The sequence below is a fragment of the Fulvia fulva genome, chromosome 2 (assembly GCF_020509005.1).
Source record: "Fulvia fulva chromosome 2, complete sequence".
Classification (NCBI taxonomy): Eukaryota; Fungi; Ascomycota; class Dothideomycetes; order Mycosphaerellales; family Mycosphaerellaceae; genus Fulvia; species Fulvia fulva.
Genome location: NC_063013.1, coordinates 4,354,309 through 4,374,309, shown reverse-complemented (window position 1 = coordinate 4,374,309; position 20,001 = coordinate 4,354,309). Strand labels below are relative to the sequence as shown.

The window sequence follows — 20,001 nt, the reverse complement described above, 5'->3', positions numbered from 1 at the left end:
GAGTTTCTCGCCGCACAAGATGGACAGACTGAAATGTTCCGCATTGAGCCCTGCTACAAGAGCAACGATGAGCTACGAAAGAATATGGAGGCTCATGTGAGCGACATCTACAGAGCGCATACCGCAACAGACAGACAGCGTGCTCTGGAAGTGAAAAAGCAGAAAGCCATGGCTTGTACCAGCGACCGCTCCGATGATCCTTCAGACGAGGAATCGGACGATGATACCGACGGTGATCTGGATCCAGACGATTTGACGGACATTTGTCGAAAGAATGTCTTCACGTACCAATACTATACGACCATGTTCTGTGACAAGGATGATTTCAGCAGCATAGGCGCCACTCGGAGCTTTTTCGCAAGAGAACACGCAAAAGGCACTGCACAGTCTGCGCTTGTTCATATGCTGTTCGAACAGGTCAAAGTGTTCAGGAGCTCCCAACGCTCCGACCGCGTCCGCACAGCGTGTGACTCGAAAGAACTGCACCGCATCACAGACGACCTGTCAGAGCCTAACCACTCGAACCCTTACCAAAAGCCACATCCTTGGCCCATCACGAAGAAGATCAGGATCTATTTTAACGCACCGCTTCTACAGGCCGGCCTTATACTCGGCGACACCCCTGGCGCCAATGATGATGATTCGAATGTCGTCGCGAACACATGGGCTTACTTGGACGAGGCTAGTACAGTCTTCGTGTTTACAGAAGCTCTCCGAGGCGAGACGGGCCTGGACGAGATCTTACTCAAATGCCTCGCTTCGAAGAAGAGAAAGACGATCTACTTGTTGTGCAACAAAACTGATCAAATTCCATTGCTTGCGCCCCACGAGGTTGACCAGCTGGAGGATCCAGATCTGAGGGGAAAGATGGTGAGCATTCAAGAGGATATAGCCTGTCTTCGCCAGAAGGGGCAAATCGCAGACAGCCTTCGGGATGCAGAGGCTCAGGAGCAACTTCTTTCGATCGACTATCGTGTGCAAGACCTCCGGAACAACATGAAGGATAAGCTCAGAGAACTCGATGGTTCGAAGCGACAGCCTGAGTTGAAAGTCGTTGCCATCTCTGCGGAGCATGGTTATGGCGTTTCCAAGTTCCTGGACCTTCTGTACGAACGCGCGGCGGAGGGCAAGTTCCTCGCTTTGTACCGCCTGGCTTACGAAAAACTTCCGAACATGATCAATGGCATCATCGGCACTCTCGTCAAGATCCAAATTGATGGCACACAGGCGATTCAAGCAATCCTTGATAGCGCCAAATCCAGGCGCGGGATGGTCTTGCACCAGGTTTTGCGCGACATCAACGCCGGTTTCGACAAGCACATTGCGACAGTATTCAAGTTCGAGAAGATCTGGTGCAAAGAGCTGAAGGGGAAGTTTGGTGTGTGAAAAAGATACAAGCCGTCAACTTTCTATGCTTTCTGCCGTCGCTTTGGCGGATTCCGCTACCCAGAAGATGCTGGCAAGGGCCTATTTGACCCCAGCAAGTTGGTTTCGTGGACAGGTATCATTCAGACCGTCTGTCGTGAGGATGTTACGAAGGCGCTCGAATCCTTCCGGTCTGAAGTCGACCTTGCACAAATAGACGCGGAGAATCAGGTCACTGAATACTACAACAACCTTGCCCCGACTTCAAAGGAGTGGCCAGCACCAAGAATGGTCGAGACTTCATGCAGACCTTGACAATATGCCAGGACGAAGACGTAGAAGCAGTCAAGGGCAAGTTCACGGCTTTCATGGAGCAGGTGGATAGTGCCAGCAGGGACCTCAGGATGGGCAACTTCAACGATCTTAATCGGCCCGAGCCAGTCTCTTACTTCGGTCAGGTACTGATGCCCGACTTCATCAGAGCGGAACAGATTGGTGAGTTCAGGCGCAACAATGCCAAAGAGCAGCGTGTCAAAGTGCTACGAGAGGCACTCTTTGGAACTCCCAAGGAGGAGTAGACTACAAAACCAAGCGTGGTCGCCACAGCAGGGAAGGCTACTGGGACAAAGGCATCTGCACCGAAGGTCAAGCCCAATGTGTTCCGTGCAGTCTTCGAGCGTGCTCACGCGGACTTCTTGGCCCAGCAGACGACCTTCGAGACTGGGTGCAAGGAACAGCTCGATATATCAGGCACGAAGATCGAGGCTGACTTCAAGGGTCGTTTCACTACAAAGAAAGGCGCAGGTGCCCAGACCTCGAAGGGCACGAAGATCATGGTGGATGCAGCCAATAAGGCGCTGAAGGATGTGGAGAAGGTCCAGGCGCAGCTGGCTGAGTGTGAGCGGTGGGAGCGTGAGGCGACTGATGGAGCGCAATAGACTTGGGCCTTTGGCACCACGTTGCAGCTCTGGCACAATACTAGCGCGGGACAGCAGAGGGCAGCACAAGAGTTGGGTACCTGCTGTAGAGGTAGTAGGATCTCGCTATACCAGCAGCACGCTTGAGCATCGCAAGTCACAGAAGATCGTGCGTTCATCACATGCGCGGCACGTGTGCGCCGACCTCAACCTTCTCGAATTCCAATTGCGTGGTCACATGAACCATTCACAGGCGTCCAGCCTCCACATTAACCTTCTCAATCTGCTCCCTCGCCGGACCCCATGTCTTCCGCTTGCCTTCATCACATAAGCGAAAGAGATGCGGACTCTGTCTCTGAAATCGTTTGCTCGTTTGTAGGCATTGGAGTGGAGAGCTTTGCCGGTGTACGTCTCGATGCCAGGTATCGTAGGGAGCTTTGGGACCTGCACCTGTAGACCGGTGCACATCACGACCTTGTCGAACTGCAGCCAGCTTGGCTCTTCGCCATCCTGCTGAATATGAGGTTTCCAGGAGCCTTGATCGTTTCTTGACGCATGCAGCAATTTGTGATTGAGCTTGACATGATCTCGTAGGTGGAAGTGATCAGCATAGTCGTTCAGATACTGTGCCACTTGAGCGGCGGTGGGAAATTCGGGTGTATCGTCTGGGTAAGGAAAGTCTGTGTAACACCCCAGACGTTTCGACAGGTTGGCCACTGTCGTTGTGAGGACCGAAGTCTTGTTAGTATCATCCGGATTCTACTGAACATGCGGGCTCGGCTCCGGTCCAATGGCCATGTAGCAGACTCAAAACTCAAGACCAACACAGCAACCGCCTCTGTATCCTTGATACTTGATCATTAGGTATCGTCTAACTATAGAAGGCAATTAGCTATGAAAGAATCACACTCGTAGCATCCAGCCCTAGCCTGCCAAGGGCTGGGAACAAAGTATGTTGCCAGCATGGGTGGCAACTATAAAGAGGTGCCAAGAAGACGTATGGCCGTGAAATAGACCGAAAGCGTCGCGCTGCAAGCTCGACTGCATCGGCACGACCTAGCTCCTTAGCTGCCGGCCAGCGTGTTCAAGCAAAGGCCTTTGCTTCAACATTAGTCGAAGCGCTCAGTGGCAATCAACTTTGTCACCAGCCCTCGCATGAGCGAGCACTGCGCCGAGCTGCCACTACGATGCATGCAGTCTTTTCAGTACATCAATCCCCATCGCCTCTCCATTCATCTTTTTCTGCCACTCCTCTACTGATATGGCACATACGTCCCATTGGCACACTCGAAACCTAAGAACGGGTTGAACTCTGTGGTGGCGTTCATGCAGATGACACTAGTAGGCTCCAGATTCTGGGGGAAGACCTGAATGTTGCCGAAGAAGAAGTTCTTGCAACTCTCGCGTGTGTTGCATTCCAAGATGATCGCATCGCTACGAGTGTTCTCAGGGAGGCCGACGTCATATCAGCAGGGCTGTGACATGTCAGTAAATGGCGAGAGATGTGAGGGAAGATTGAAGGAGATACGCACGTCTGTGACGCAGGTACCATCACCATATTGGTAGCCAGCTTGCGTCCCGACCCAGTCCTTGAAAGCGAAGTCCTCCATGTTGACTGTCGCGTTGTTTTGGCGGTTATGCGCCTCCTTGGCGGACTGGTCGAGGTATGTCTGCGTTACGAAGATTGGGAAAGAAACGTTGTACACGCGGATGTTGTTCCAGGTGACGTTCTTCACGAGTCCCTGCCCTCCGACCCAGGACTTGACGCGTGCGCCGTAGACGGTGTCGATCATGGTCATGTCGTCGAAGTAGATGTCTGAGACATTCACAAACTTGGCTGGGTCTTTGCCAAGGGAGCCGATGGACATGCCGTGCGAGGCGTAGCCTACTGTTGCGCGCTGAACTGTGACGTCGTGGGATTTATCGGAGATGGCGAATGCATCGTCGCCGTTGTAGATGGTGGAGTCGAGGATCGTGACGTTCTGAGCCGCGACTTGAAAGCCATCGGTGTTGAATGGGAATCCAATACCCCAGTACTGGTCGTTGTCGGACGAGGCCTCGACAGTCTGATCAACAAGCGAGTCATTCTCCAAGGTTTGCAATCAAGCCTTGTCACAAGCAAGCAAGTTGGAAGCCTATAACTTAGTCAGTATTTTCAAACAATCAAGCGGTGTTTTCTCCTTCGTTTGCAAGCCTTGTGAGCATGTCTGTGTCGTTTTACAAGGTGTTGTTAATGATATTCAAGGTCATGTCGATCTAAGAAGGTGGAATTCTAGGAAGTGCGGACCTGTCTCCAAGCCAATCGGATTACGTACCGACGGTCACGTGCTTCCCCGCTTCAGTTTTCCCGACTTCTCAATTCCGACGCGTCTATCTCAACCTCCAAGCATCAAAGGCAGTGTGCTTTTAACCGCACTATATACTGAAGATCTGTTCGCGCCGACTATAGAGATCTACGCCATGAGCAACAAAGCCGACATATCCAAGGTACTAGGGAAGAGAAAGTACGACTTGCTTGACCAGCCAGATTGGACGCGACTAAAGGCCTATTGCCGTACCTCATAAGACCGTAACTACTTATCATTTATTTAGAACCACGGCTAGCCTATTAAGGACAAAGATAGGCTCGAATGCTAGCTCTATAAGCTATGCTATAGCGCTAGTAGAAAAGAGAAGGGCATCTATAAGACTAACGTCTCTACGACTAGTGCTTCGAACTATATAAAGACGAAGCACTATATCGATAGCAACGGTGTTATTTAACCGAAAGAGAAGAAGAGGAAGGGCTTAGATCAATATTATAGTAGGTAGCAGATTAATAACGAGCGTACTATCGAATTCGATAAGGACGAGTTTCTCGTACTACTTTATAGCTAGATTATTAAAGACAATATCCCCTATCGTAAGGTCGAGACAGTGCGCTTCAGACGACTACTTATCTACCTTCAAGAGCGCTATAAGTCCTATCTACCGTATTAAGTCACTACCGGCTTAATAATCGACAGAATCTACGATAAGACACTAGGCTATATTACGGAAGAACAGGCCTTATTATTAAGCAAGATCAGCTATAGCTTCGACTTATAGACTTCGAAGAATAAGCTCGTACTACTTAGGCTCGTTGCTTACTTTATTAATAAGGACGGTAAAGCTACAAAGATACTACTCGTATTACTATAATAGCGAGGTCGTTATTATAGATACAACATCTCCGAGACTATTAGTAACACGCTTATCCACTACGGCGTAGAGTATAAGATCGGTTACTTTATTACTAATAACGCTAGTAACAACCCGAAGGCAATAGGCTTTATATCTACCGAGTACGGACTCGATAATAAGTAGTACTAGCTTCGCTATACTAGTTATACCTTCTACCTTACTATATAAGCTACGCTCTTCGGTAAGTACGTAGGCGATATTACGTAGGGCTTCGAAGACGAGCTTGTCGCTATTGAATCGGTTAAAGAGGCTAATCTACTACTATAGCGAAAGCGAGGGCCTATCGGTAAGCTTTACTACGTACTATATTTTATTGACTCGTTACCTTAGCGCCTAGAGCTATTAGATTAACTACAACTCGACCTTATTGCTCTAACGAAGCCGGACAGCGCTTAAGACATATACAGTATTATCTACGCTATCGAGACACGCTAGAACAGCTATGTCGATAGCGCCGAGAGAGCCTCGTACCTAATACTAGCTATCGACGAGTTTATACGCCGAGAAGTCGATAGCTAGCATAACTACCTACGCCGCTATATAGAGCGCGGTATAGAGCCTAGTCGCAAACCTCCTTCGATCGTACGCGATGCCCTTACCGCTAACGATTAGACTATTATTAAGCGATATATCGAGATCCTTCGGCCGTTAAAGGAGGTAACGATAACTCTATAAGGTGATGCCGGCGGTAACTTCGGTATAATCTAGTAGGTACTGCCTACTTTCGCTCGCGTAATATAACACTTCGAAGAGCAGCGAGAGAGGTATCTACTTCAGCCACTACGGCGTGCACTACCGCGGTCTCGAATGACGGCTAATATAACACTTGAACGAGTGTCGGATAAGGAGCTGGAGCTGCCCTTAACCGTAGAGGGTCACTTCTCTATAGCGATCAACCTTGCTAAGTAGAAGATAAGTGAATACTTTATACGATTAGACGACACGCCTATGTACGCAGTAGCAGTCGTATTACACCTAAGAATGAAGTGGCGTTAGCTTGAGCATAACGAAAGCGATAGCCGCTTCGGTCCTACTAATACGTAGATTATAGGCCGTAAGAAAGAGGTAACGAAGCTCTGGCTAACCTACAAGCCAGTCACGATCAAGAAGAAGTAGCCGCAATAGTCCTTACACCTTGCCGTCGATAAGGGCTTCGTCGAAGATTATAAGAGCGACGAAGATTGCGCTTAACGAGGCCTCGATAAGATAGAGCAGTACATACGCCTACCGCGGTGCCCTGAAGCTGAGCTTGCTATTACTGATTCACCTATTAAGTATTGGGTTGATAAGCTACCGCAATGGCCTAATCTAGCACGAATGGCGCTCGATATCTACTGCTGCCCTGCAATGAGTAATGAGCCGGAGCGACAGTTTAGTCAAGCAGGTGATATTCTTACACCGAAGCGAAGGCACATAGCAGCAAGCACTATCAACAACCTAATGACCTTGAAAAGCTGGTGCAAGCAAGGGGTGATAACGATTGAGAAAGAGCTGTTCAATTGGGTGAGAACTCCGGCAACAACACCTCCGACAGCAACACCAGCAACGACGACGATATAGGTCTTGGCACGTCACAAGTTGAGCAACCAAGGCAAGTCAGATGTTGTGTATTCACTTGCAAAGCAAGTCACGAGCTAGCAGGGTACAAACAATCAAGTCATTCACCTCATTTTTGACTCGTTTGTTTGTTGATCAGTCTGGGCCTCGATGACGGAGTTCTGGACGTGGATGTTCTTGCCCTCAAGTCTGTGGCTCCAGGCGATCGGCTTGAGGTGTTTGAGGTGGTTGATTGACAGATCCGTGACGTTCCAGTATGACAAGTGAGGGCGACCGGGGGTGCCTGTGCCGTTCGGCGCACTCAGGTTCCACCATTCCTGGCCATAGGACTTGATCCAGCCAGACGTGACATTAGCGGTACCGGTGTAGTTGACACGTTCGCCGCCGAATAAGAACCAGTGTAAGTTGTCGTCAGAAGCCCCGACAGTCTTGTTGTATAGCTCCTGGACGTAGGTGACGTTGCGAGGAAGATTCAAATTGCCATACATGTGGATATCGACATCGCAGAGATTCGACGCGTTGATTGGTGTCAGGACGTTGTAATCGACACCCAGATTGAAAGCGATGATTCCATTGGAAGCGCATTTATCGAACGCAGCCTGAATTGCTGGCGAGTCGTCCGCTGCGCCGTCTGAAGAAGCATACTGCGATTCGACGCGGCAGGTCTGCTTTTTGGTGTTCGATGCTGGACACTGGGCAGCTGTCAGTGTGCCCGCCAGAGTCAAGAGCAGTGAAGCGCTGAGGAAATTGTGCATATTGGCGAGGGCGTGTTCGATGTAATGCAACAGAGACAGAGCATCCAGCACCTTTCGACTTTGGAATGTAGTCAGTTATACTCTACCCCAAGTCTCTTGGCTCACCACGAAGCCAGCGAAGCATTGTCTTGCATGTAACAAGTATAGTGGTCACCTAACGCGCTTGCATTAGGAACGTGTCACATCCCGGTCAGTCGCATTCGTACTGTGGCAATGGCACCACGTTCGCCATGTCAGACAGCGTGAAGGCAAAACATGCCAATGCTGCTAAAGAAGTAGCAAAGGTCACCGTTGCCTCGATTTGAGTGTGCTTCGATGCGGCCGCGATATAATCAGGTGAGCAAGACCGCGATGAACAGGTGGTGCAGTGGGTGGTCGGGTTTCGAGATGACGGGGTAGCCGGGATGTTCTCCAGTGAGACCATCGAAATGAAGCCGAACACGTGGGGCGGCACGACTGACGATTCAGTGTAATGACCGTGCTGTCCGCGATGCGCTGGTTGATGTTTCAATGTTTTGTTTTGATGATACTGCCGACTGACGAGGATATGGTGTTGAAAGAGCAGCCAGGAAGGCGGCTGAGTGTGAAGCATCTTGTGTTGCTACATATGTCCAATCTACTTTGTTTGCATCGAGAGCGATCGTCCACGCCTGGAAAGGTACGCCATTCAAACCTGCTCACCAGTGGCAGCCTCACTATCGAAGCTCACCCCATTCCCATCATCAAAGTTAGCAAATTCGCTACTCAAAATCTCATCTAACCCCTTCCAGTCCACCTCACGACCCGGCGTATTGAACGTCGGTAGATCGCTGAAGTCGTACTGTCTGCTGGGACTCGTGAAAGTAGCATCACCCATACCGTTAGCATCACTGAGCATTGCAGCAAGATGCCGAGAGAATGGAGATGGCTCAGCCAATTGTGTCTGACTGCCACCGCTGACACTGCGGCTGCCTGGAGTCCTCTCAAGTCTGCTGGGCGTAGAGCGAAGGAAGTAACGGTTCGAGGTCGGAGAAGTCATAAAGTCGTTAGCGTTCAGGTTCATGTCGGCGTTGTTCGCAGCGTTCTGGCTGGGTGTCAGCGGCTTTCGCTTGCGGCTGCTTTGTGTTGGTGTCTTCAAAAGATCGTTGAAATGCTTCTGCGAACGTGGGGTGCTTTTCGATGGTGTCTTGGGAAGTGGAGTCTTGAAGACCGCACTTGGCGACCCGTCGAAAAGGTGGGACAAATCATCGTTCTCCTCGAGCAGAGGAGCCATATTCTCCTTGTCGTACGTGAAGGCCTTGTAAACATTCAAGGTGGTCTCCTCCGTGGTGACAATCTTGACATCGGGCTTCTGGACGGGGTCGTCTTCACCTGATCGTGAAGCTGGTCTGCTGTCTAGGCACGTATCCAAATTCCTCACCTCACCGCTTTGTCTCGGTGACGGGAACAGGAGACGTCTTGTTGGCTTTGCCGGTGTAAGATCCAGCTCGATCGGGCTACGCTGGGAGCCAAAGTGGACTGGACTCGACTGGATCTCGCGTCTCATGGCGGCAGCCTGACGTGCAGCCCCAGGCTTGCCATCGCCACCTCCACGTCCGAGCTCCATACTATGGGCTCGCGGGCGGCGTGCAGGAGCAGGTCGAGCTTCTTGCTCAGCTCCAGCATCAGCTTGTGCGTCATCGGCAGACCCAGACTCTACAGCATCATCCGGCACGACTTGGTCAGTGAAGAATGCCTCGGAAGGAGGCTCCATGCCGTCTGTCGCATTGTCGTCATTGTTCTTGGACTTCTTGGACTTCCTCACGACTTTTCGATGCCATCGGTCTTCAGGTCGCATATCGCGGAACTTTTTGAACCACAAACCGCACGGGTTGCAGACATTCACCTCGTCGAAACCCGGGCCAGGCGCTTGCTCCTTGACATTCTTGATGCACTTCCGGATTCGGAACTTAGTGATCTCCCCAGACTCCTGGTTCTTCTCCAATTCCTGGATGCCGATGGTCTCGCCTTCTCCTTCGATCTCGTCCAGCTTCTCAGGCGCGCGGTCACAGACCTTGATGTACATCTTCCGCCAGGTGGTTGTCTCGATGGCGCCGCAGTGAGTGCAATAAATTGGCACTTCACCGTTTCTGATCTTCGCGTTAAGTCGATCTTGGATGAGCTTGCGACGTGGTACAGCAGACCCTGATCGAGCATTACCTCGCGGACGACCTTCAGTATCGCTAGGCGCTGGCGAGCCGGCCTCGGAATCGTTGTAGGTTGTGCGGGATCGCTGTAGAGGTTGTCGTTTTTGCTTAGATGGTGCCTTGGAGTTCTGCTCTTGCGATGCCGCCCGTGCTATTGGCTTGGGAGGTAGTGCAAGAGATCCGCGTCTTGAACCCGCAGCTTCCGCCTGCATGATAGTACTGTCGCCTCGAGGAAGTAGAGGGCGCACGTCTGAGGTCGTGGAGCGTTTTAATGGTGCAAGCGGGCGCGATTGTTGTCTGGGCCAGCCAATTAGTCTTTTACTGATCGTACAGCTCATCCGTCTCTCCGAAGAGGTCCCGGAGAAGGTCATTGTCAACATACCCTTGATTGCCGTGAGCCTGGCCAGACGGCAAGTTGCCATTCGGGTCACTTGGCGCAGGCTCCATTGAGTAGAAAGGCGCATCACTAGTCGTAGCCCCCTCAATCTTAACGATGGGATCTCGCTGGTGACTGCGTGCTCTGTACTTCGCTGCCATCTCCAAGTCCTCTGCATCTGGACTCCTATTGTCATCGTTCTCCATGCTTTCCATGATCGTTCCACTCATGTATCCACTATCTAACATTCGAGATGGTAAGGTTGGCAGACCAGGACTACTGGGTGTCGGCAGGTTGTAGCCAGGAATCAGCGGGGGAGAAGAAGGGATGTCCATCGGTGTGGCATCAGCATTGACACTGTTCGCAGGTGAGCTACCCTCGGGCGAGCTCATGGCATCTGACATCTGGTCGACATCAGACATGAAGTCCGAGTCAACAGTAGACGCCTGCCTCAACATGCTTCGTGACGTTGTCGGCTGCATCGAAGGTCGGGGCAAGATTCTGCGTTGCGGCACAGGCGTGGGTACACGTGGCGGCGGCTCCAAGTCAGTACCAGGCGCTGATGGCCGCTTCGCGATGGGTCTATGCATGTGCATCGACGAGGCAGTCGCAGCTGTGACACGGAGATCTCTAGTCTTCGTGCCAAACGACGACTTGCCACGCCAGTCTGCCTGCATGACCTTTGCACGCTTGCGTGGTTGACCATCTTCGTTGTACAAGAATTCTGTCTGACGTTCGGTCTGTTGCTCGTGGTAGGATTGTGTAGATGCTTGGCGTTGGTGGTGAGATGGACTGGTTTCACTTCGTACACTTGCACGTGAATCGGGCCGGGGCTGTTCCGCCAGATTCGATGGATGACCTGAAAAGCTCTGATGACGTAGCGAATCGTTAAGGGAGCTGGATCCAGGATGGATGACCGGGCTTCCAACTCGGCTGCCTGGTGCGCTGTGAGATTGAACAGAAAATGCGGGGTTGAAGCCATAGGCTGTGTCTGTCGGGGTCTCAGAGACTCCCACGCCTCCTGAGTGCTGAAGTCCGCTAGACTCGCCACTACTTCCGGGTGCTATGCCGAACATATTTTCCAGCAGAGCTGCGCCGTTGTCGCTTCCTGAGTTCAAGCCATCGAAGTTGAAGTAGTCGATTGTCTGTTGCTGAGCCTTATTTTGCTGGGAGGCATTCCACGCATTTGGATCGAAGCCAGTTGACGTGGCAGGGCTCACACTACGGAAGCCCTCGGACTGCCTCATCATCTCATTGTGCGACGGGCGAGATAGCGGCGTCAACCTGAACTTGACCTCCAGAATCTCCTTGACGCCTCCACTGAAGATAGCTTGAACATTCTTGCAAACGCGTCCAGTGATCATCGACTTGCCTTCGCTCGACGTGGGTTGAGCCAGCAACGCCGAGAGTCTACCCTGACCCACGATCGGGGTGTCGAGCTCGGTATAGTCGAAGGTGTAGACCGTGAAGTCGCCAGTATCGAGTTTGGACATGATTTCCGGAGAAGCCGAGAGCATGGCTTGGACACATTGTTGGAGGTCGATGACGCCAACTTGAGATTGCTCGTCGATGGCGACGACGGGTATGTTCAGAGTATCGGGAAATCGTGCCAGACAAGTTGTCTTGTTCTCGGCATCAAAGGTGTAAAGTATCTTGACCCGCATGGGACGCGTTGGCAGATCACCCAGCGAGCCATCATGGCCAAATCCACCGGACTCCATGTTGTCAAGGTTGATGTAGGAGGGTAAGTCCGGAACTGAACAACGAGTATCCTTTGTCGACGCCTCTCGATCGGGCTGGAGGCTGCACGATCGTGCTACAGCATACTGTGGAAGTGGTGCTCGTTTGGTATCGGCGGCTCGAGGTGTCTGCGTGAGATGTCGTGCTTTTATAGGCGGATGGCAGAGAGTTGGTATTAACAGCAGTGTCTACAGGTGGTCATGTGAGTCGTATCAGAGCCGTGCAATGCCGCATGCAAGTAATAGAAAGTGAAGCAGAAGTATGCAAGAAAGAAGATGTCGGTGTTGAAGATGCACCCAAGCAGAGCGCGTCTGTCTTCAGAGCTCAGTCGCGCTAACGCACGTGCCTTGGTGCCGTGTGGCTGGCAGATTCCGATCTCGATCTCAATTCTGTCCGCCAAAGTCGCGCATACCACACATCACCACCACAACCACCACCCCCCAACTCCACCCCGTCGCACAACACAATAGCAACCATGGCCGCCCCCGCCCCCTCAGCCGACTCCAAAATCCAGGAACTCCTCGCCAAGCCCCGCGCAGAACTCACGTATGTCCACACCAACCATCACACCCTTCCATCACATCCTGCGCACTGCTAACAACATATTTAGAGAGTACGAAATCAACCTCCTCGAACAACACGAATTCACCTCCGGCCCACTCTCTTTACTCCAAACCGCCGTGCGCCAACACACCCAAGTCCTAATCTCCTGCCGTAACAACCGCAAACTGCTCGCGCGCGTCAAAGCCTTCGACCGACACTGCAACATGGTGCTCGAGAACGTCAAGGAAATGTGGACAGAGATTCCACGCCTGGCAGATGGAAAGAAGGGACGGGCGGTGAATAAGGATAGGTTTATCTCTAAGATGTTTCTGAGGGGCGATTCGGTGATTTTGGTGTTGTTGAGTTGAGCAAGATGAAGGAGAGGGAAACATGAAAATTTTCTCGGAGAAAGAAGGAAGCGGGTGCGAATACAACGAAATGCGTCGCGGCACCCGTTACGGCCAGACCCTGTGGCAGAAGCGGTGAGCGCATTGTGCTCGTACAGGCGGCGAACCTGGCGTTTAGAAAGGCGCAGGAAACGAGGAGGCGATAGTGGGAAAGCGTGATCTTGAGGTACGAAACCACAGCATTGAGACTGCGTAGAGTAGCAGGCTAATGCAAACGCTATGCTCAGACTCCGAGCCATCAGCGATCTATGTCACGTCCCTAGGATTCAAGGACGCGCCAGGTCATGCATGTGTCACGAAGTATGGATTAAAATCATCACAGATCGCTAAGCAGCATCCATCTGTCTACCGCAGATGTCCATAGTGGGCGACTGTCATCAGGCGCATATCAAAACGACTCATCTCAGCCCTTCAGCCAACCCCGACAAGAACTCAGAAAGTCCATAGGCACCAGGATCTGGGACCTCTTCGAATCCACTGCCACCCACGTACACCGTCCTCCCAAGACTTGCCTTCATTCCTTTCGTGGACTTCGAGCCCTCCTCAGCCGCCTTTGCCGCTTTCTGAACATCAGCGCTCTTACTCAACTCCTCCACAAACGGCGCCAAAGCATCAACCAGAGTTCTGTCCCCTGGCTTCGCCGGTGTGTATTTCGCCAAGCTCTCCATTGCCTTTTTTAATGCAGTCGCCCAGACTTTGGGATCCGCTTGCCCACCGCTATCACCTTGCTCCCTGAGACCATACGCCAGCGCGTTAAGAAAGATGGCATAAAGCGCGCCCGAAGTGCCGTCCATGGTATTCTCCACAGTATCAATGATGCGGTCCAGGAAAAGCGCTGCATCGGATTGGGAGCTGGCGGAGTTAAGGTCTTTCTTGATGCCTTCGGCGCCACGCTTGAGACCAATGCCGCAATCACCATCGCCCACGACGGTGTCGTATTTTGTGATGTCTGGTTCTGCCTTGATTACGCGGTCAAGGGCGTATGTCAAAGCTTTAGTCACTTGTTTAGGGTCGATCCGGAGGTTGGAGGGTTTATTGTCTGCGCCTGGGCCTGCCGCTTGGTCGAGCGTCTTGCTCGGCGGGGAGCTCCAGGTCTTGGTGCTGATGGCGGCGGACCAGCCTGCGGCTTCTGAGGGCGCATCTAGCAGCTCGATCATCGACTTGCCGGCACCAAGGTCGGATACCTTCAACAACGATATCGAGAAGCCGAGACCGTTGAGGGACGTCATGAAAGTGCCGGAGAGGATGCGTGCGGGCTTGATGCTGTATGTCTTCTCCAGTTGCTCCACGACTTCCGTAGTGATGCCGCCCATCTCCAGCACACTGACGCCTCCCAGGTTGTTCACCAGCAGAACCGTCTCATCCGAGCCGCTCACTTTCAAGAACCCGCGATCCTCATCACTGGAGTCCAACATGTACTTCAACATCGTCTCTACCGTTTTCGGTAGGTCTGCTTTCGTCCTCTCGTATCCGTCCTGTCCCGTGTTAGCATATTTCTACTACAGACCGGGACTGAGCAGCAAGGCACCCAAAAAGGCCCCCAGCGTCTCGGAGGGCCGCAGGTATACCCGGGGGATTGCTCACCTCATTATGTATCCCCATGCCCACCTCCACCTCATCCTCCTTCAACTCGCCCTCAACCTCCACCTGCTCCCTACCTGGAACATGCACATGGCTCAACGAGCTGCCAATACTAACAGTGTTATCCGCGACAACCTGCGCCGCCTTATGAACCTCTTGCAAACTCCCTCCCTGTGCAGCAAGCGCGCCAGCAATCTTATGCACAAGCACCGTCCCCGCAATACCTCTTCTCCCAACCTTCCCACCCTTCGCTCTTCCCACACCAGCATCATCCCCCATCACCACCATCTCACACGGAATCCCAGCGGCCTTAGCTTTCTCCACCGCCATACCGAAGTTGAGGACGTCGCCGGTGTAGTTCATGACCACTACGAGCACGCCTTTGCTCTTTTCGACGCGGGAGAAGATGCATCGTCGGACCTGTTCTGCGGAGGGAGACGCGAAGATGGTGCCTGCTACTGCGCCGGAGAGGATGCCTGGGCCGACGAAGGCAGCAAAGGACGGTTCGTGACCGGAGCCACCGCCTGAGACGATGGAGACCTGTGCTTTCGCGGCGTATGGTCTCAGGTACACGACCTTATTCTCGGTATCAAGAGCAGTATTTGGATTCGTGTAGGTTATGGATTTGAGGGCGGAGGAGACGAGGTGATTTGGATCGTTGATGAAGTGTTTCGAGGACATGTTTACTTCGCTTCTTGTGGGAATTGGTGATGAGAGGACAAGGAGAAGGAAGACGGAAGACGGGAGACGAGAAAGACTGTACTTACAATACCCGGTGAGACGTGTTCTATTCAAGTGATGTGGTGCTTGCTCTCCGCTGAGCTGCATCTCGAAGGGCGGGGGGCTGGAGATGCATTGCGGGGCATGAACCATTGGAGCAAGGATCAAGTCGCGCCGACTGTACGCGATGCGAGACGGACTGATGTGGTCGCGAGGATGGATTCCACGAGTCTGGTCGAATCAAACTGTCATCTTCTTTGAGGCAAGAACGAATATACAACATGTGGTATGTTCTGCTGTTGTTCAGTGTGATCGGGGAAGTCGGGAAGCTACGACTTGCCAACTTCGCAGCTTCGGCAGGCACAGCACCGAGGGGGGAAAGTCTAAGCACTACCTGCATATGAACCTTGGAAGTGACCCCCAATGTAGAACCCACGAGGTACCGACATCGTTGCTCAGCCAAGATTGGAGCGCCTGAGATGACCCAGCAGCGAAAGCTCTTTCCGAAGGTCGTTGCGGCGGGGCGCTTCCTCTTCACCACCATCAAAGCCGAGGCTTTGCTCGAATCCGCGGACAGGGCACAGCGATGCATGGCTACAGCAGATTGCGTGAGGCGTGAGACGCGTCACTCCATCTACTGACTACGAACAGCCTTGAGATGCGAAAACGACCATAGACGGTCAACGCAACGATCACGGGATGGCAACACCACTACTCAACCAACGCCCAACGCCAAGGACCTGACGCATCCTTCAGTGCACCCTCAAGCCTCCAACGCCCTAGAAACGCGAACTTCTCTACCCCATCAGCAGTGCCTCACGGGCAAACCCTCCTCAAACCTCTCCCTCACCATCGGCGGCACAACCCTCATCCTCGCCAATCCCCCAAGACAGTCAAACGCACTCTCGAACGAATCCACCGTCCCATGAAACCCCATCCCCCTCGCCTTCCTCACACTAACACTCAACGGCCACCCACCCAGCAGCGCCGAATCCGTAATCCCAAAAACCTTCGCCTTATCCTCAAAAGGCTTCGACAGCAGTCCATACCTCTCCACTAACCTGTTCCAGGCCTCCACGACGTCGCCCCGCTCCGCCCATTCTTGCAGGCTGAAAGTGAAGCGTGCCGTGGCGTGGCCGTAGCCCCGTGCAAGCGGTACGTGCCGCGTGGGTGTGAACCTATAATCTGGCTCGTAGGGTGATGGGGGCTCCCATGGGAGATCGTACCAGTTGGCTAGGTAGGGCCAGAAGCGGGACCAGGTGAAGTTCAGACCGTCTTGGATGTTGAACGCTTCATTGGCGGTGTGGGGGGGAGAGGACGGTCCATTCTTCGAAGTAGGCATTTAGCATTGCGGTGCTTTCTGTGCCGTGTTAGATGTTGTGTGGGCTACAGGGTGGAAGAGACTAACGACACTGCTCCTTATCCCAGGCCGCAAAATCGCCCGGAAACTCCAACGATTTTCTGAGCTCCTTCTGCACGGCTGCATAGATTGCGATTCCGGGCCAGAAGTTGAGGGAGTTGTCCCTTACAGCGCCGATGATATACGAAGGCCTCACCACATTCCAAGCCGCTCCAGTCTCTTCACAATACTCAGCCAGCAGATCTTCCTGATTGTAGTAGAAGTTGCTCTCCAACTTCACCCTCGGATCCGACTCAAATGAAGGATTCGTAGCAGGACCGATATGAAACCCATAATGCTTCGCTCCAGTCTGGAGCATGAACCTTTTCGGCACCAAGTTCGCCACCTTCAATCCATCTAGGAAGTTCTTCAACAACTTAACATTCACATCAACCAAAGCATCAGCATCAGACCACATCCTGCTCACACCTCCCTTCTCATTAGGCTGCGGCATGTAGGAGGAGAAAAACACATGATCCACCTCCTCAACCTTACCCTTCAGGTGCTTCGCAATCGTCTCGCCGTCAGTCAAGAAATCAGCGGTGATGTGCTCAACACGACTTGCGCCCTCGCCAAGGTTGGAGAAGAAGTACTCGGGTGGTGGACGGCGGGAGAGGCAGTAGATTTTCTTCCAGCGTTGAGGCGCGGAGGATAGGACTTTGACCATGTGGTAGCCGGAGATGCCGTTCGTGCCGGTTATGAGGGCTGTAAGGGAGTGGATGGAGGGTGGATAGGTTGGGAGAGCGCGGTAGATGCCTTTGTTCTCGACAGTCTGTAGGTTCGACGCCATTTCGATGAGCAGGAGCCAGGAGCTGATGGGTGAGCAGATGCATGTTCGAACAGCTTGAAGCCTGTTCTGCTGATCACTCGTAGCTGTTGTGTAACCTGGCCATGCCCCGCGGTGAGCTTTACTCTCTGCGTGTATGGTCAAAGGCTGGTGACCAAGTTCGTGGCCACCAGGCGCTTCGTCGTGATACCCACAGCGAAGCTCTTGCTTGAGAGTACTCGGGTGCGACTGCTTTGCGAGGATCATAGCAGCTTTTGCGAGGGAAGCGCTTCGCAGTAGCAATGGCAGCTCCACAGATACTCCGTCCCCTTCTTCAATCTCCCAACACCCTCCCTAGAAACAGTCGTCAATCCCACTCGCCCCACACCTCCCTCTTGCCTCGTATCAGCAAACTGCACCCTAACATGCTTCAACTTCCTCGCCCTCTCCAAGCCAGGAAGTATAGACCCCCCATCCGGCAACTGAATATTCGGATTATCCCGTGTCAAAGACGACACATATCCAAGAATATCGGGCGCCAGCGTCCGTTGCCGCAACACAACGGCCACAACTGAGCAAGCGAGGAGGACAATGCAGGAAATGTAATCAACAATCAACCACGGCATGGAGATGATGTATTGCGGTGCATAAGGAGCGCCTCTCATGATGACGGGTGTGAAAGTGTCGTTGCTGCGGCCAAGAACGCCGGAGATCATGGAGTTGTAGTCGATGCTGTTGATGAGAGCTTGTTGCGACGCTGAGAGGTAGCTGTTGATGATCTGTGTCAGGCCGCGAGAGGCTTGTAGCACGACACTTGCGGTGTCGTCGGTGCCTAGAGCTTGGTCGATGGAACTGCGCATATCTTGACAGCGACACCTGGGCCTTACGTTGCTCGGTCGTGTTATGCGCGTTCGCTACCAGACGCATACTGCATCGTTCTACTTGCTCTACAATCTCATGGCACGCTGTTCAAGTTCGAAGAAGGGTTCCAGCACTGGTCGTGTACCATTATTGCTCTATGCAATATTGCGCGCCATACCGTCGGGCGTAGGTCCGTAGATTAGCCGTCATATATTCCTTATAGTAAACACGCGTAGTAGCTAGGAGTACCTTATTTCTTACCCATTCGCGCTATATTGTTGTATTATTACTATATCGACATTATTACTAATACTAGATATTATTTAACGTAAAGCACTAGTAAGCTAGAAACACTAGTAAGCTAGGAATCTTGTCTTAGCACGACCAACTTCTTGATTATCGTACTATGTCTCAATAAAACAATATATAATCGTCTAATAAAGAAGGTAGAATTGCTCTTACCCTCTCTACCTATCGTTAGGGCTAATTTCCGAGTCTCCTACGCGTAGCTATAGTATATTACGTACCTTGTTCGACGCTAACTAGCCGGTACTACGGAATTACTCCTCGCGTCGATACTCGCCCTATCTAGTACAAAATAGTCAACTAGAGAAGACGGCTATTTTTATCAATATTCGAGAGGCTATCGACGAGAACTATCTATTCGACAGCCCTTATTAAGACGAGCAATCTACTTAAGTAGTAGTAACCCGCCTACGCTAGCGGCGGCGTAATCGTAGTATAAAGAACCCTAAAACTAAGGTTCCGTTCCCCTAACGGTAGACCCTAGAGTTACGGAGCTACGGAGGATAACTACCTAATTAGGAAGCGCGACCTTACCCCGAATAGTAGTAGAGGATAGTAACTGTTAAATAGGTACGAGTTACGTAGTAGTAGAAGACGGCGGATCACACGAAAGACAAAGAAGGACCTAATAGGATAGCGTATATCTATATATAGTATCGCTAGTATTAATATAGGTAGATACTAGGTGTCTAGATATTTACTAGCCTATAGGCTATAAGAACCTTAGCGAGTATAAATCTAAGATATAGAAAAGCTACCTAAGAAAACTCTAAATATAAAGCTAAGCGCTAAGCCGGCGGTATATTTAGATAACAACGTTATATCCTCCCCTACTAGACCCTAATATACCTATATTAGCCTAAGGCGGCTAGCCTAATCGCCTATATACTTAAATCAATAACAAAAGAGATTCTAAAGCTTTAGCTTTCTTCGTCGTAGCTTCCTAGCCTACGACCCTTTAGCTTACTTTACTCCGTATATATAACTACCTTACGCGGCTTAACTCTACTACCTAAGCTTACTACGAGCTTACTAACCCTATTAGATGACCTCGCCTCGAGCTTCTTACGCGTGTTCGCGCCTTCCTATATCGTTAGAAGCTATTAAGAATATATAGGCCGTAGGTTAAGTATATAGATAGATAGATTATTCATTCGCCTGTTTTAGTGCCCTATGGCCTATGCAGGTCTCTCGCTATTTAGGTCTATTTGTGTAGGTAGGAAACCCGATTAACGGATGAAAACCTCCTCGTCTTTGCCCTCCTCGTTCTTTCCTGTCTTGTCCTTTCGTTCTCCTTCCTTCAGGGTACGCTAGTGTCATG

At 51.7% G+C, this 20,001-nt stretch overlaps 7 protein-coding genes across 7 annotated transcripts; 2 read left to right on the top strand and 5 right to left on the bottom strand.

Moving 5' to 3' along the window:
• Positions 1-1,667: 1,667 nt before the first annotated feature.
• On the top strand, positions 1,668-2,303 carry CLAFUR5_20152 (uncharacterized protein; the record flags this gene model as incomplete). Its single annotated transcript, XM_059462989.1, has 2 exons — positions 1,668-1,860; positions 1,972-2,303. 2 exons carry the CDS (start codon positions 1,668-1,670, stop codon positions 2,301-2,303), a joined length of 525 nt encoding a protein of 174 aa, XP_059318896.1.
• A 1,445-nt stretch (positions 2,304-3,748) lies between these two features.
• CLAFUR5_03254 (Exopolygalacturonase C) lies at positions 3,749-4,150 on the bottom strand (the record flags this gene model as incomplete). The annotated part of the gene is made up of 2 exons (XM_047902402.1): positions 3,749-3,757; positions 3,815-4,150. The coding sequence occupies 2 exons, from the start codon at positions 4,148-4,150 to the stop codon at positions 3,749-3,751; spliced, it is 345 nt and encodes a 114-aa protein (XP_047758671.1).
• Positions 4,151-7,165: 3,015 nt separating this feature from the next.
• Positions 7,166-7,816, bottom strand: CLAFUR5_03253 (putative exopolygalacturonase C; the record flags this gene model as incomplete). The annotated part of the gene is made up of 1 exon (XM_047902401.1): positions 7,166-7,816. One exon carries the CDS (start codon positions 7,814-7,816, stop codon positions 7,166-7,168), a length of 651 nt encoding a protein of 216 aa, XP_047758667.1.
• Positions 7,817-8,483: 667 nt separating this feature from the next.
• On the bottom strand, positions 8,484-12,078 carry CLAFUR5_03252 (uncharacterized protein; the record flags this gene model as incomplete). Its single annotated transcript, XM_047902400.1, has 2 exons — positions 8,484-10,278; positions 10,364-12,078. The coding sequence occupies 2 exons, from the start codon at positions 12,076-12,078 to the stop codon at positions 8,484-8,486; spliced, it is 3,510 nt and encodes a 1,169-aa protein (XP_047758624.1).
• Positions 12,079-12,572: 494 nt separating this feature from the next.
• Positions 12,573-13,008, top strand: CLAFUR5_03251 (Small nuclear ribonucleoprotein Sm D2; the record flags this gene model as incomplete). The annotated part of the gene is made up of 2 exons (XM_047902399.1): positions 12,573-12,643; positions 12,708-13,008. The coding sequence occupies 2 exons, from the start codon at positions 12,573-12,575 to the stop codon at positions 13,006-13,008; spliced, it is 372 nt and encodes a 123-aa protein (XP_047758669.1).
• Positions 13,009-13,445: 437 nt separating this feature from the next.
• Positions 13,446-15,309, bottom strand: CLAFUR5_03250 (Dihydroxyacetone kinase 1; the record flags this gene model as incomplete). Its single annotated transcript, XM_047902398.1, has 2 exons — positions 13,446-14,522; positions 14,632-15,309. The coding sequence occupies 2 exons, from the start codon at positions 15,307-15,309 to the stop codon at positions 13,446-13,448; spliced, it is 1,755 nt and encodes a 584-aa protein (XP_047758668.1).
• A 1,331-nt stretch (positions 15,310-16,640) lies between these two features.
• Positions 16,641-17,537, bottom strand: CLAFUR5_03249 (Short chain dehydrogenase gsfE; the record flags this gene model as incomplete). The annotated part of the gene is made up of 2 exons (XM_047902397.1): positions 16,641-16,708; positions 16,757-17,537. 2 exons carry the CDS (start codon positions 17,535-17,537, stop codon positions 16,641-16,643), a joined length of 849 nt encoding a protein of 282 aa, XP_047757832.1.
• Between the last annotated feature and the right edge of the window lie 2,464 nt (positions 17,538-20,001).